Source organism: Silurus meridionalis, chromosome 27 (assembly GCF_014805685.1).
Source record: "Silurus meridionalis isolate SWU-2019-XX chromosome 27, ASM1480568v1, whole genome shotgun sequence".
Taxonomy (NCBI): Eukaryota; Metazoa; Chordata; class Actinopteri; order Siluriformes; family Siluridae; genus Silurus; species Silurus meridionalis.
The window spans coordinates 14,163,553-14,180,096 of NC_060910.1; the positions used below are offsets into that span (position 1 = coordinate 14,163,553).

Consider the following 16,544-nt stretch of genomic DNA (forward strand, 5'->3'; position numbering starts at 1 on the left):
AGGAAGCGCAGGTAATAAATAGAGAATTAGTGTGAAGTCGCAAGTTAATGAACGCCCTCGCAGTTGCACACAAAAAAACACGAAAAGTAAATTGGGAAAAAAAAAGGCGAAGAAAGAAAGAATGAAAGATCATGTAGCAAGTGTGGCAGTCATCCAGATCCCTAATGAGACCTGCAAATAAAGTTCCACTGTCAGAATTTGCATAATGCCTTTAAATCTATATATAGGGAGAGATGGCAGAGATGTGCAAGAAAGTTAGCAATTGAAGTAGATTTGGAAAGTTTTATGTGCACGCACACGTGTGTGTGTGTGTGTGAGTGTTTTGCACAAATAATGGATTTGAAATGAAGCTTTGCAGGACCTTTGTGTGTGGAGCTCAGTTGGTCAGGTGGGAATTGTGTCAGGGTTTGGCTCTCGGTGTCCTGCCCTGCCTGCTGTTGAGCTGGTGACATCTGCTCTCTGCATGTCTCGCCTGTGATCGGGAGCATCACTGCAGATGTTCCAGTGTAAGGGTCTTGGTCGGAGCGCAGCACCCCGAGCCCCATGTCGTCTTTTTGATGTGTGGATGAAAAGGAATCCTGCAAGCCACTGTGGGGCTCTGGGGACAGGAGGAGAATGTGTGCGCGCTCTTGTGTGCGCGCTCTTGTGTGTGTGTGTGTGTGTGTGTGTGTGGTGTGTGTGTGTGTGTGTGTGTGTGTGTGTGTGTGTGTGATGTTCAGAGGCAGTCTCATTACAATTTCAATCAGGCCTGGGACCTGGCCTGGAACTCTCCTCCTGCCCTCGGCCTTCCAGAACTAGATGCTTGAAGAGCCACTTCATTCTTTTCGGACTTACCTGACTTCACCTTGTACACGAGGAAAAAAAAGTGTACTGATACCTGGAGAACGGTTCCTTGCATGTATCTTGCATTCCTGCACATGTATCTTGCAGTGGTTCCTGTGCATGTATCTGTTTCTGGTGTAGCCAATGTACAGTCTAAACTTTGCAAACTTTTAGCCTAAGCAGGGTTGAGAAAAAAACTGAGAGTTTATACTTCAGTGTAGAAAATCTGTACAGTGGACACCATGTGAAAGTTTGATTAAATTAAACATAGGAGCATGCAAACAAATTTTTAGTCCAGTAAATGTAACAACAAAGTAGTACTATAATTAAATCAATAATATTTTGTAAAGTCATTCTAAAGTACCGTATTTTCCGGACTATAAGTCGCTACTTTTTTCCCATGTTTTGAACCTCTTAAACAGCTTAAACAACGAAGTGGATAATTTATGGATTTTTCCTGGGTTTTTCCCGGTTTCACAAGATTCAAGCCAAAAAACTGAGCCCCATAACATTAGACCAATGAAATTGCCGAACGAGCATGAAAAAACGCACCTCACCTGTGTTCTGAGCTGCACGGCATCGGGAGAAAAGCTTCACCGGTGATGATTTTTAAACGCACAACGTTGCCAAAGATAAACTTCAGAGAGGAATAGTTGTGAAAGAAAGTGAACAATGACTCGTTGAGTCTTGGTGAAGGGAGAGCTCGCTAACTCCAGTTGCAACAAAAATCATATAAGCACAGACAGGTTTCCAAAACTCGTGCTTTTTAATTTTTCTTGGCAACAGCATTACGGGTTAGTCAAAGAAACAGAAATGAGCATCAGAAAATAATAAGGACATATTCCTCGGTCTTGCACACATGCAGTAATAGCGGAAAAATGCGGCGGCAGGATATTCCCAAAATGCCGCTCTGCTCTTATAGGAGCCACAACATATTTCACCCGTTACACTGTGTAACAGACACTGTCTTTCGGTAAAGCCTATGTAAAGTTCATTAGTTTCAGTGTAGACAGGTGCGGCTTATTTATGTTCAAAATAAAAATCTTTGTCAAATTCAGTGAGTGCGGCTTATATATGGGTGCGCTTTATAGTCCAGAAATTACAGTAATCATTTGTTATAGATGAAATGACGTTAATCATGTTTTTTTGTAAAAACACTTTTAAATTTTAAACTTTAACTTGCTTTCGAGCCAATTTATACAAGTCTTTAAACAAGATTTAAACAAATGTTCTAAATCTGCCTTACCTCAGCATGTGCTTTCAGATTAAGTTAAATACATGGTTTCTAGGAAGGTCTTTGCTTACTCCAGCATAATTAAATTTTTTGTACTGAGGTAGAGTAGGATTTTCTCATACAAGTTTCACACTGTAGCTCAATAATGTAAATATCGAGCTTTAATACACACTATAACATTCGATCACTGGCTAGTTCATGAAAAGAAGAGACATTGGAGCTGTGAAACAAGTACATTAATTTCCTACATAAAATGTAAAGAGTAAATATGAATCATGTGCATCTCCATAACTGAGGCCAGTGGAATCTCAAATCATAGCCAATGATACAATATATTAAAGATACATCTGAAGCAGCTACCGGTGCAATGCAGTGCAACACGATTTAAATTAAATTCAACACAATGCGAGCAAAAAAAAAGATCAAAGATTAAATAAAACCAGATGTTTTAGCCTTTTCTGTCTAGAGGAAGAAAATGGCGATTAACATGGCTCTACCTCTGCCATGTTAATCTGAATTCTGTGTGATTCTCAGGACACTCCTCGGTCTCTGTAGTCTTCATGTGTACGCATCATATTCACGGAGCAGCAGTGGTGCTGAGAGAACGCACTTGAGAAACAGTTTAGGGAGGAGAAATCAGTCTATATATAAAATATTGGTCACAAATGAATGTTCACTTTGTAAATAATAAAAGTATAGCACATCTACTAATAATTGTATATAACTATATTGTTTTTTACCAATGCAAATATGTAAACAAAGATGCATTGCGATACAAATGCCACCATGTTTCCGATGCACACGTGTTTTAAATCAATGCATCACATCGTTATCTCTTATGCCAATGCACTGATGCGACTCGATGAATCTTACCATTCCTAGTAAAAACTTTTTATTGTAAATGTAATGTTTTTACAAGGTACATTTATGATATTTCATGTTTACTTAATTGATCCTTAACACTTGAAAAGATCATGTAGAAAACAAATACTTGTATGTGAATAGATGTGAATTATCAAAACAGAAAATGTGAACTAAAACATTAAGTGAATCAAGTGATTACTTAGGTGATGTTTATGTGACTTTTCTGTGAGAGGAAAGCATGGATACACTTTAGCGATACACTGTAAATAATAACAAGCATCTAATATGCCAAATAAATCGATTTTTAAAAGGTCTAGTGTATTTATAATGCTTTTAGATGCACGACTTCCCCAAAAATTTTCAGTTATAATTTGCTGACTTTTTAAAATTCAATCTTTTTACCAACTCTCCGCAAATACTGTTCAGGATGTGTTAATAACACTCCTGAGCCAGTCTCCCTTCTGAGTGTAAAGTTACTAGGCCTAGCCCTTGGACCAAACCACTACACACAGGTGAATTCATAGGTTTAATAGGAAAGTAAGTGGAAGGAAACTGGCGCTCTGAGATTACCCGAAATCAGGGTTGAGCTTTCTGTTGTAGATCAAAGCTGCCAAAAACAAAGACTGATTTCAAACACGCTCTGGAAACTCTGCAGCAAAAACCCACAACTCATCTGATAACACTTAGATCTATAAATGTTTGCTGAATATACTTATTTGTTTGAAGATTATTTGCCACGGTAATAAGTTGGCCCTTAACAAGCCCTTCAGGGAGACACTTTTCTTTGAGGCTTCTTTATTTTGCCGCACCATTGAGCAGCAAGCTTTGGGATTTAGGAGACTATTAGAGAGAAAGGCTTTTTTTTATGGATTTGTAGTTAATGAATGATATGCATGTGATTTTTCTCTTCTTATGTTCTTCTCATTGCTGTGCAAGATGGGAAAAGAGAGGCTGGAGAATTAGGCACATTTTAAAGGTTTCATGGTTTTAACTGTGCTTCTGCCTGAAAGCCCATACAGGCCAATTTAGTGTGTATTTATATTATTATTTTATGCATTCATTATTTTTAAGGATCAAGGATATGTTTTGTATGAATTCATATGGTTTGTATGAATACAAATGTTAAAATGAAAATAAAAAAAAACAACAAAAAAAACTCCTTGTCTATGTTAAAATCTCAATTTTTTGCCTATATCATTGTGTGTGTGTGTGTGTGTGTGTGTGTGTGTGTGTGTGTGTGTGTGTGTGTGTGTGTGTGTGTGTGTGTGTTTTATATGTATAGGGTTGGATCCTAGAGGCAATCCCAAAAAACAGACAAGAGGCTCTGTATCTTCAGGCATGTGGCATCGCCCCTGAGCATGTTGGTCAGTGCTACATTTCTCTCTCACATACACACATTCACACTTGACCCCAAATGCTTGAGAATGCTCTCAGGATCTATTCTATGCTTGGAGTTCAGATTTCAAGCAGTCAAATTCCTTCCAAACCAGGGTTTAACTTCGCAATTTGATCTGTCACTCCTGTTGCATCATTTCATCATCATGAATGTAATATAATATCATCATTAACAGAAGCACTGAATCCATCATGAGTTGTAACATCTGGCTTTGAAAACGTCTTTTACACTTGATCAAAACTCTTAATCACTTAAAACTGCAACTGGGCTCAAATAAAGTGAAATCCTGCATGCACAAATCAAGAATCATAATAGCTGGAAATGGAAAATAATTAAAATCATACAAATGAAGAAGAATGTGCAATTTACAGTGATTTATAGCAAAAAGGAAAAATAGATTAAAGAAATATTTTGTCTTGACTCTTTCAGTCATGAGACCTGATTTGAAGAGGGCAATGAGTTTGAGCATGAAATATCTAGAAATATTACAAAAGAAAGGGTTGGAGGATATTCCATTTTATTTAATGTTCATAAAGTAGTGATGCAACTTCAGATAATTATATTAACAGCCATTAATCTATCAAACGTACGGAAATGGTCTTTATAGCATACAAACGTTCGTACTCTGCTGTTGCAATATCTATTAATACCTTTGTCCAATTATTTATTTTTTAAATGATCCATGCCAGTGGGCACGACTATCCTTGTTAAAGTATTTATTTTACGTCTCAGTGATGCTGCAGGCCCATGATGACGTCTTGACTGAAAGGAGTCTGGGCAAGAGGATAGACCCTGTCACAGGAGGTAATGTCTGCATCATTACTGCAATTTTTCAGTTCAGAGAGCCGAGCGGAGAGACAGACAGCCGAGGCGAAACCTTGTTAGAATGCATTTCATGAACCGTAGGACTCAACCAAACAGAACCTGTTCTCTGAATCCCAACTATGCTAGCAAGTCCTTTGGGTATAACAAAGGTGCACTATAATGAACAAAAAGCTCTTCCTCCCTGTAGAATTTGTTCCAAAATGTAATTGCAATCTTTCACTTTTTTTCAGGCTCGAACTTTGACACTTTTTTATGGAGCGCTAGTATAATTTTTATTATTAATATTTTTTTTTGTGAATGTATCTTATAATGAAATTCAAAATGCAGAATAATGAAGACACATTTAGGGAATAAAAATAACACAATACACAATATTGTCACATTTGGCATTTGGCATCTGGAGCAAATGATATTAATTGAGATTTTGCAGAACATATAAATATATATAAATGTTGCAGTGCATCTTTGGATTTTTTGATGAGTAAAAAGTACCCTTTTTATTGATGATGAGTCAGATATACTACAGTACATCTGTGTAGTCATCATTTAAACTACAGTAAAACTTCAATTGCACCATACTAACAGAAATTATGCTATTGCGATGCAACATGTAGAGATAAATTAAGGGTTTAATAAGGTTTAATTAATAGGTTGAATCTGCTGTATGCTAATGCAAGTCAAATTAACGTAGGTCTGAGGTGAAGCAACATTTCAAAAAGTGAGTTAGTGAAACTTTTTAATGATTTTTATGAATTAAGTTTTTCTGTGAGTAGTTCAAGGGAATTTATTCACACTTTTGTCCTTTGGTGTTACTGTTTGTATTTCTTTTTAAGTAGGTAAAAATATGTTTTTTAGTAAGTTTTATTCTTATTTAATTGTTTGTTATTAAAATATGAAAAAGGTTGGCAAAAGTCCAACAGAGCAAAGCTGCCCATGCCGTCTGGGTGGCAGGAATGACATAAAATCACTGTCAATCTCAGTGAAACTAGCAAATTATAGGCATATATACATAATATATATATAATTACTGTGGTCTAAAGTTGGGTGGATACCCTTTTGGGTCGGGAGTTATACATGAATAATTCCTGAATAATATTGTTTTTATTCCTGGCTGTTATTGTTTTTGTGTTTTACAAAGCTCTATTATAACTGGAGTTGGCCTTATAATATGAAATATTACAATAATTATTTTTTTACAATAATTTCTAGAAAAGTTTTAGTGGTTTTTTTTTAAGTACATATTTCAGGTGATGTGTTCTGTCTTTAGATGTGTACCACCTTACCTTCATATGGCCTGAGAATGTCGAAGTGTCTCAGCGTCTTGAGAAGCCAGATTGCCTAATGGAAGAAGAAGAAATAGCCCATCAGCTGCAGGCGTACCGCCGTGTGGCCCAGGGACTACAGGACACTTACTGTAACAGCCTGAAGATCATCAATGCGGACCAACCCCATGTTGATGTGTTTGCTCAAGGTGACCACACATTCAGCTTCTCTCCTCTCTATGCATTTCAGCTGGTATTTATTCATTCAGACTGTAAAACAGACTGTAGCAACTTTTTTGTGAATGAACCTTAAACTCCAATATGTTATTCAGTATTTACTACAAATGATTCAGTAATTACAGTGACACAGGAATTTAAGTCTGGATATACTACATGGAATTCTAAGGGTTTTAAATGCATCACAGGGAGGCTTTAAATTACATCCTGTTGTAGATCTTTGTATTAACACTCTCTAGCTGAGTGCAATGCCCTCTTATGGCTACGTAAAAAAGACAAGTAATTAATAAAAAAACGTCTGAACGAGCTGCTATATAAATATAATAATAATGTATTTGAATAAAAGCTGGCACTGCTGTCAGAGCTGCTTTTACTGAAGATAATCATCTTCTGACCCACCAGACTCATAGCATGAGAAATGACATTATAACATTATAAAGAACAGCCAGGTATTTAATCCATTGGGTTTAATAGACATAAAAATATATAGCAATAACTATTTGTAGAAGATCATTAAAAATAAGAAATAGTTTCATCCAAAAGTTTGATATAAGCTCATGATGGCTTGTTCTACTTTGTTTGGGCCTCTTAGCAATATTTGAAGCCTCTTGCCCTAGTACACATGTTGCAAGACTTCCAGGTATCATTCTGTGATAGTCTATCCCTACTGTGCTGACCCGAGCTGTGGTCAGAGCTCAGCAGTGCAGCTGCTCCGCTGAGAGCCAGTGATTGGCCTGGTTAGGGCACTTCGCCTCGGGCAGTGCTGCAGGCACCTAGTGTCCCGCGAGGACTCGATCAACAGTGTGCAGCCTCCACCAGTGCCATTAAAGCCGTCCCAGTACAACCTGTCTCAATATTACACCACTCAACTTGACAAAATAATAATGCACTTCCTTTTGTTGTGGGGATAAGGAGAATGCTGTCTGCTGCATATTTTAAGTCTTTTTTGCATATATCATCTGATTAGCATGTGCGGATAGATCTTTTGGGGGTTTGAAGGAAAGTTGATGTTTAGGGCCAGAACCTGAATAGTTCATTTTTAATAGATTTCTTTTTATTCAAATAAATAAATAGGTCCTAATATATTTATACCTCATCACTAAATTAATGAGAGATTCCACTTTACTGGCATTTTGTGCTCTCTTTGTGTAGCCTGATTATGGTCTTAATTCATATTCATATTCTCTAAGTGTCTTGTGCAGCTGATAAAGAGCTCATTTTGCTATTTTAGCCAGCACGAGTGCATTAGTATTGCATTCACACCGCCATTTCGAGCACCAGGAGACCAATTCCACACTCATCTTCTAATGGTTTAAAGATTTTAGCTTGATTTTTAAATGTGAGGTTTGGGCTAACGTGCTTCCGCACATCCGTCTTTATTTAATCACGCTCAGCATGCTTGATTAAGTTAAACGGTGGAAATAAAACAAATATTTGCAATCTTTCTCCTCTATAAAACATTCATGGCTTCAAGACCGAGCAATAAACTGCAATAAACATGTTGCCTTAAATATTGATTATCGCTAATTCGGCATGCGGTTTGATGGCGACATTACTAGCCGTCCCCCCCGACGAAGCCTTTTAACACATTAGCATGTTTTGCATATTAACCATTTATCGGCGCCGTTGTCTGGCAATTAGCGTAAAGCGTAGCACAAGAGAGACTCATTAGTTATAATTAGGCCACTGTTAATTATCACACATTAGAAGGAACAGATGAAAGGCATTGTCATGGGTGAAGCCCAGCTGCAAACAGATGTTCACTGCCCTTGCGGAGCACCGACGAGGCCTCAAATGATTTATTAATCAAGCTGGCTTCCTTATATTCAGATTAGCCATAATGGCTGTTTATCATCTGGGCATGTGGCATTTAAAAGAACATTTTCACTGCTCCTACATAAACGCTGTATTGTTCAGCTCCATTAAACAGCTAAAGACGATTGTTTCCATTCTTAGTGAAATACACAGAGAGACCGAGGTCCAATTTTGGGAATAAAACAGGCTAAGTTGAAGCTTTACGAGGACCAGTGGCTTTGTTTTGTTTATAATTTAATCTTATCTCATAACACATGCACATGAAGATGTGTTATATATGTGCTAGGTTTAATTACAGGAGTCATTTGTGACCTGTATAATTAGTGCACTGACATATTAACTACAATTAAGTTTACAGCATTAATGTTTTATTATTGATTACTTGCATTTGTTACATGGCACATTTGTTTATCATTTGCTAGAAATATACTATAATCCCAGGATTAAGCCTCAAAACCCAGATTCGACTTTGACACCGTGATAAAACTTCAAATCAGAAAACTTTACTTGAATAAAACTGTTTGTCTCACTCTGTCTCACTCTGTCTCACTCTGTCTCCCAGTGTTGAGCTACGTTCTGTCCAGGCATCGTTCTGATGCACCTCACATTCCCAGAATCCTCTTGTTTGGACCACCAGGATGTGGAAGGAGTCTCCAGGCTAGCTTGCTTGCCCAGAAATACGGCCTAGTTGATAGTAAGCAAATGCACAGTTTTCTACTCTTTTACTAATTAGGTCACAATAAATATATATTTAAGTATAAAGTAAACATAAAATAATATTCTAATAATGTCAAATAATTAATATTCATTAACATCTGAAATACTTTTGCCAGTGATTACTTAATTAAAGAACACACATAATGTACTTTTTTGTTTGTTTTCTTATATTTACATATTTATTTGTTTTTATTTCATTTTGTTTCAGTTTTTTTTTTCCATTTCTTTATACTTTTTAATTAGCTAATATTTTTTCTGAAATCCGTATGTTGGCATGTTGATGTTCTTGGATACAAGCTCAGTCCCGTCCCTTTTTCATGCCTTCTTTTTTTCTGACTTAAAGGTCACTCAGAGAATTGCACATTCTGTTTATTTAAAGTTTAAAGCCATTCTATTTCTCTGCGTTTCCATCTCTTGCTCGCCCGATTCTTCTCCTCCTCTTATTTTTCTTTCACATTCTCTTTTTCTCTGTTGCTTTTTCTGTCTCCCTCTGTAGTTTGTTGTGGTGAACTTTTGAAAGCAGTGGCGGCAGATGAGAGCAGTATGGGAGAGCTCATTAAACCCTTTCTGGAGTCAGACCGGCGAGGTAAACTTCTTCACCTCCTCACGTACACATGCTGTCAAACAGGTCACGCACCGAGGAGAGCTGAAGTGTAAGGGGTCTATTTGGAGTCTGCTGACTCTGTTAGAGTTTTCTGCTTTCAGGCAAATAATTAGACCACCCACGTCACGCACAGTGTGGCCGATTCTATCATGATGTTTGCATATGTATAATGGTATGGTAAAAATAAACCTGCAGCATCAATCTCTATGGTTAATATTACAATTCCATTGGCTTTTGAAAGAGAACACAGGCTTGTGCTACCCTTATTAAGTAAAATAGCAAAATAATGTTTTGCTTTTTTATCAACCTTTCTGATTTAGTGTAGCGCAGTATTAATTGGGGCCTAGTTTCGCACTTCGGTGAAAACACAAAAAAGATTTTTTTTGTGTAAAAAAAAAAAACAAACAAAAAAACCCCGGAAACAACATAGAAAACAACACGACGATGTAGGAAACGCATTAATGTGAACATAAGAGAAAGATATGGAAAATGAAAAAAGAGATAGACGGAGGAGAAAATAAAGAGAGGGAATAAGAGAGGGAGAGGCTGGAAAACCTTACAGTGTACAGGTCCTTTAAATGTATAAGTTTTAATGTAAAGCTGCTGATTGGTCATCTGTAAATCTCACTGTGTCACTATAAGAAAATTCTAATGTCATATCATCTAGATTAGAAAAATAGTCTATATTAATTCAAAATTACAAAAGATTATACGTTCTTGTTGAAAAGATCTACAAAAGAGTTTAAATGGAATGGCGCAGAATTCTTCTTTTAAGATGCATTTAATGCAAGATGATTTTATGCATTAAGTATTAATTTATATATTTGTATACTAATCACATTGGTCTGAATACAAATAACCTTATGTTAAATTATATAGATTAATATCTTTTAGGCTAATAGTTTATTTCTTATTATGCGTTTATTTAAATCAACATACTTTTTGTTGTCTTTTACTCCATCTCATCCCTTGTCCACATCTCCTTGTGAAACCCCAAAGGAAATCTAATTCAATCAGGGGAGCCACTGTGCCACTGTGTCCTATTCCCATTTAGATTATCCAAACAGACCCACCCCTCGCATCGCATCCCAGTCTGCTGTGCCTGCCAGTCATCGCCGCCAAGTGTCTAAACTTGCCTTGAGCAAGATGTGATTAATATAAAAAATGTCCCTCGAGAATGGATGCGCTACAAAAGCTCATGGGCGTACACATGCGTTTAATGAGACTGACACTTGAGCGCCGTATCACAGAGGTGCTGCCTCTATAGCGACTTTTCTTTTCACACAACTCTCTGTCCTCAGCATGGCCACAAAGAACGAGCTGAACGCTGACAGCTGAACTGAGCTTCCTGCAGCTAGCTCTTCTCCCACTGTGTGTGTGTGTGTGTGTGTGTGTGTGTGTGTGTGTGTGTGTGTGTGTGTGTGTGTGTGTGTTGACACAAAGCCAAGAGATACTTCAGGGCTTAGAAAACAATTGAGTGGATCACATTTAATGAGCTAAGATTGTTCTGAAGGAGTAGATAGAGACCCGGACAGTTTATTAATGCAGCCCATATTTGTGAATTATTATGAATGTATGCTGTATTGTATCATCCATAGGGGTATGAGGCAGAGGGCAGCAGCATATATCAGCCTTTCAAGAAATGTTAATCTTCATAAAGTCCTCACATTACTAATACATTTTCTTTTTGATCTTCTAAGTACCTCTTGAGTAAAATTGTTGCTATTTGACAGTTGATTTTGCATCTACTTGCTCACCTTTTTTAAATGTCGCACAGCCGTGTAGCAATTTAACATCAAAGACTAATTACTGGTCAAAAATGGGAACTGCAACAAGTACTTTTAGATGCCTGTTTGGGAGGGAATCCCACTGCCCCATGTTTAGTCAATGAACATTTAGAGTAGAGCTGGAGCAGTAGACAGGACAGTTAATGAAATAGGGACAAAATGAAAGGACTTGATGGCCACTAAGCTGTATTGTAGTTTTAAATTACTTAGTATTATAATATAGAATTTCTGCAAAAAATAAAGTATATGTTAGTAAGTAAGGTATAGAACCAGTAAGGTATAAAACTGCTTATTGTGTGAGATGCTGCTCATATTGTATAGCTTGGGAGAGGGATAGTGTGATTATGGAGTGGATAAGAATGAGAATCGTCCAGAGGATTCTTGTGCTTTACAGTTTCTTGATAATGTGACAAGCTGCACTTTTGTCTTTTGAAATAGAGTAAAAAAGAAAAAAAAAGAGAATTATGAGAGTATAATTGCTCGTATATGTTCTAAAATCAGTGACAGCTTGCCTTGCAGATGTTCTTCTATAAACGTAAATATAAATTATTCAAACATATGATGTGTTATTCTACAATAGAGACAAAATTGCAATTGTTGTCATGGTATCACAAAAAGTGTCCAAATAGTTGCAAAGAAGTGTAGGATTAAGATGTGTGTCAGTGTGAGATTTGTAGTATCAAAAAGGTGTAAAAATTCAGGATGCTTTTAAGAGTTAGTAGTTTGATACAGGGGCTGTGACCCTCTCATGACTTTTTGTACACATCTGATTGTAAGTCTACAATGCTGCTTGTTGACTTCATGCTAAACTGCAACAGTGGATGAATTCATGAATTCATGCTTGCAATGAAGAATGCATAAAAAATGTAATGTAAATGTTGTGTTAGTTGGCACTCGTGTGTCTTGTTGAACCGAGCTTTTTCTTGTCCTAGGGGAGAGCTTTCGGCTCGTGTCTGAAGACTCTGACTCTGTCCCTCTCCCTCCCTCTCACGTTGTGACAGTGAAGGTTTCAAGCAGAGACACTTGCCTAAATAATTTACGAGTTGATTAATGGGCTCGCTGGGGTATAATTAGGCGATGTAGAGACGGTGGCTAGTGGAACCAGAACAGTGCTTTGGGGATTTAGGGAGCAGGATTATTAAGGAAATGAAAAAACAGTAGTCTTACGAGAAGAGAAAGAGAACAAGGAAAAGAGGAGAGGAGCTCTCTCCAGGCTGCCTGCCGTTTGAAGAAGAGCCGGGGAGAGAGAGGCAAGAGGCTGCGCTTGTTTGATGTGGAAATTGGACAGTTTGAAACCGTCAACTTTAATTTTTCAGCATCCACGGAGACCCCCCCGAGTGCACACTCACTTTCCTTAAAGAATGTTCTATTTTTTCCCTCACCCCCATTATTTGTTTGTCCTCTGCAATGCTCGTCGACTTCACTTTCCTTTCAGTTCTTCCACATGCTGTCCCCGGCTTTTGTGTTTTTATTCTGCATGTCAAGTGCGAACTGTCTTCTTCCCGACTTTATAACGGCGTCATCCTCTTAAACAATTCACTTATGTTGCCTGTCAGGACGCTGTTGACTGCTTTTGTGCTCAAAGAGAAAACCATGGAAAAGCTTCACAAGACAAAATGTACATACATGAATTTAAATGACAGTATTCCTACTCATTTATTTATCATTTGATTTCTTCTTTGAATAAAAATTCACACAAAAATCAAACCAGCACAAAAGAAACGACCGCCATACATATGCTGACTGATAAGATCACTTCTACATCGACTTCATTCCTACTTCCATCTTTTTTTGTAATTCATTTTTGCTTTGTGTCAGTTTTGTGTTCCAGTCTTTCTTATTCCAGTTTCTTATTAAAAGTTTTTTTTTGCTGATCTGTTTATCTGTAAGTTTTCTTACGTTATCTGGAGGTAAACAACATAATTCGAGACCTCAGCAGCTTCAGCTTTGATGTGCAAACTTTTAACCCTGTGCAACTCCCATAGAGACACTATAGATACTGCACATTATAAAATAGTACAACATAAAATATGTTTCTGTTTACTGTATCTGGAACAAGTGTCATTCGGAGTGCACTTTTTATGTAATTGTGAAAAATAAAGTTGGGGAATAAAATAAACAAAAATAAATAAAGAATGACTGATTTTTTGGGCCTATTTTGTTCACGCAGTAACAAAGTATTGTTGTTTCTCCTGGTTCATCACAGTTCCTGACAACATGGTGCTGCAGATCCTGACTGAGAGACTGAGCCGACTGGACTGTACTGCACGCGGCTGGGTCCTACATGGATTCCCTCGAGACGTAGAACAGGCCGAGAGACTGCAGGAGTCTAACTTCCTTCCTAGCAGGTACTTACTGTACACACAGACCAAGAATGTGTCCAAGTGATCCAGTCAGGCATAGCATTATGACTTTTAAAAATTATGACCAGTGCGTGAATAACCCTGATTATCTCTTCATCATTGCACCTGTTAGCAGGTGGGATATATACGTAAGTCAGCGAGTGAACATCTTGTTCTCAAAGTTGACGTGTTAGAAGCAGGAAAAATGGTCAAGCGTAAGAATTTGAGCGAGTTTGACAAATTGTGACGTCTACACGCAAAACTGAAGCTCTCATGGGCTGTTTCCGGTCTGCAGTGGTCAGTATCTATCAAAAGTGCTCCAAGAAAGGAATAGTGGTGAATCAGCGACAGGGTCAATGCCAATTCTAATTGATTTATGTGGGGCTCAAAGGCTGGTCCGTGTGGTCCGATAAAACAGACGAGCTCCTGTAGCTCAAATTCCTGAAGAAGCAAATGGTGTTAATGCTCGAAGAGGTCCGAAATGTTTTGGCAGCAAAAGGTGGAACAGTAAAAGGTGGAACAGGTGGTCATAAAGTTATGCCTGATTAATGGCCATAAAGTTATTCCTGATCGGTGTAGTTTACTTTTCAAATGTTTTACTCAAGACCTAATAGAAACTGCTTTCAAAGTGTATTTGACTTGACATTCTCCTGACATTTATGTTTTTCAAGTTGTAAGACTTTTAAAAGCCATCAGTAAAACATAAATGCAAATAGAAATAAATCCAGCTCATATTCAGCAGACCTGATGGCACTGTTTGATTATATGGACTCTGAGCCGTTCAGAAGTCCCAGCCAGAACATACTGAACTAAAACCACCAGGGTCACAGTTTAGATTTTTTACTTCTAGTTCTAAGACTTTTGACCCTGAATTTGTGTCTTCCTTTTATTTTATGTTGTGAGCATGTGTGGACTATTTAGCATGGATTAAAATACTACTTACTCGAAATCACCTGGAAATTTAGAGTATGCTGGTGAACTCCGGTTTAGGTCACGTCACTTAACTTTGTTCAATCTAAACCCCACATAAATTAGTCATCACACTCCTGCCTTTCTGTATTACACCTCTGTGATCTCCAGCTACTCACCACACACCTTTAGAACAGAATGAACTGATGGACCTCTATTCTAAAAGAGTAAACTATAAAATACCAGTCAGGTACTGATTGGAAAATCACCTCAGTAGGTGTCTCCATTTACTTTATTGGCGGCCCCCATCGTATCCTCTAATGGCAGGAGACCTTATTTACATAGCATTAGTGTAATTGATTTCGGGGGCCGGCAGTAAGTGGAAAGGCCAGGCCTTGAAACAATGAGGAGAATGTTACTGACGAACTGCTGATAGCCGACAGCCATGTTCTACCTGACAGCTTTATTAATGAACAGCTATCCCGTTACTCAGGCTTTAGAGAAGATGAATAAGCCGAGTCAGCACTGTGGCTTGGTGCCAATGCTGGGTATGTAATATCTGCCACCACTGAGCATTGAGGAGAAGAGTAAGGAGGGTAAAGAGCCATGGCAGAACTGGAACAACTACTTAATCGGAAGGATCTCTTTACTCATTTCTTGAAAGGGGATCCAGCAGCAGGGTTCATTGGACTGAGAGCTTGTGTGAAATGTTCAGCTTGTACAGGCTTGACTACTGGCTTGTATGTTTTTTAAAACCCTGGATGACTTTGCAGGAGAGTGACAAAATGAACGTATACAGAATTTCCTCCGATTATTACAGCGATTTTCTAAAAATCCTCAGCAATGATAAACGTTTCCTTTTGAATGAGAGTTTCATCATGTGAAAGAAGTTACCTGATGCTGGAAAAAAGACAAAAGCGGAAGACAGGAAACAGGATCCCATCATCTAAATGAGAAGGACCTTCTAGTTACCTGATCAATCCTGATCAAAATCTGATCAGTCACTCACAGCCCAGTGACTACACGTTAACATGGTCAATACAATTCTTACCCATCATCCTAACACACAGCTAACTCATACGTCATGTGTTAATACAAGAAAAAGCAGCCAACTGCATTTTTGCAGTTATCACAGGGAATTACACTCTGAGGAAACATGATCTCTGCTGTTCTATATGCACACGCTCATACATGCCCATGGTTAGCTAGTGTCACTGTGATTAACAGGAGTATGACAGATTTCCACAGGCAATTTTGCTCTCTTGCTTGAGACATCTTCAGGATTTAAACTTGCAGTGTCCCAGTGACAGTGTTTTTCTCATACACTATCTTTAAGAAACTGAAAAGATCTGCAATTCTCTTGAATGGAAAAACATTTAACCAATGTTGACCTATAACATGACTTAAACAAACGAAGGGGCACACTTATTTGATGTTTTAGATCCGAGATGCCCTAACTATGCCCATACAAATTTGTCCCATGGTCGACCCAGATTTGGTCGCCAGGCCACACATGAGAGGTAAATCTAGGAAAAATGCAACAAATATTTAACATTTTTAAAAAATAAAAAAATTTTGTCGCATTTTTAAGCTGCAAAAACATCGCCATTGCCCCTTTTCTGTGAGCAGACTTTTAGTCTTATAAACTTGAACAAGTGTAAACTGAGAATCGAACTAACTGGCTTTCTAATACACAACATCCTGAGTTTGTCAGTATGTTAGCTGCAGCC

General features: G+C 37.8%; 1 protein-coding gene across 2 annotated transcripts in view; it reads left to right on the forward strand.

The window, feature by feature from the left end:
- The window catches only part of ak8 (adenylate kinase 8), a 30,711-nt gene that overhangs the window by 6,762 nt on the left and 7,405 nt on the right, over positions 1-16,544 (forward strand). For both annotated transcript variants that reach the window (XM_046841702.1, XM_046841703.1), the window contains 6 exons: positions 4,203-4,284; positions 5,049-5,120; positions 6,409-6,612; positions 9,018-9,149; positions 9,669-9,758; positions 13,770-13,911. In XM_046841702.1, the coding sequence (XP_046697658.1) occupies positions 4,203-4,284; positions 5,049-5,120; positions 6,409-6,612; positions 9,018-9,149; positions 9,669-9,758; positions 13,770-13,911 (722 nt within the window). The remainder of the gene's footprint in view (positions 1-4,202; positions 4,285-5,048; positions 5,121-6,408; positions 6,613-9,017; positions 9,150-9,668; positions 9,759-13,769; positions 13,912-16,544) is intronic.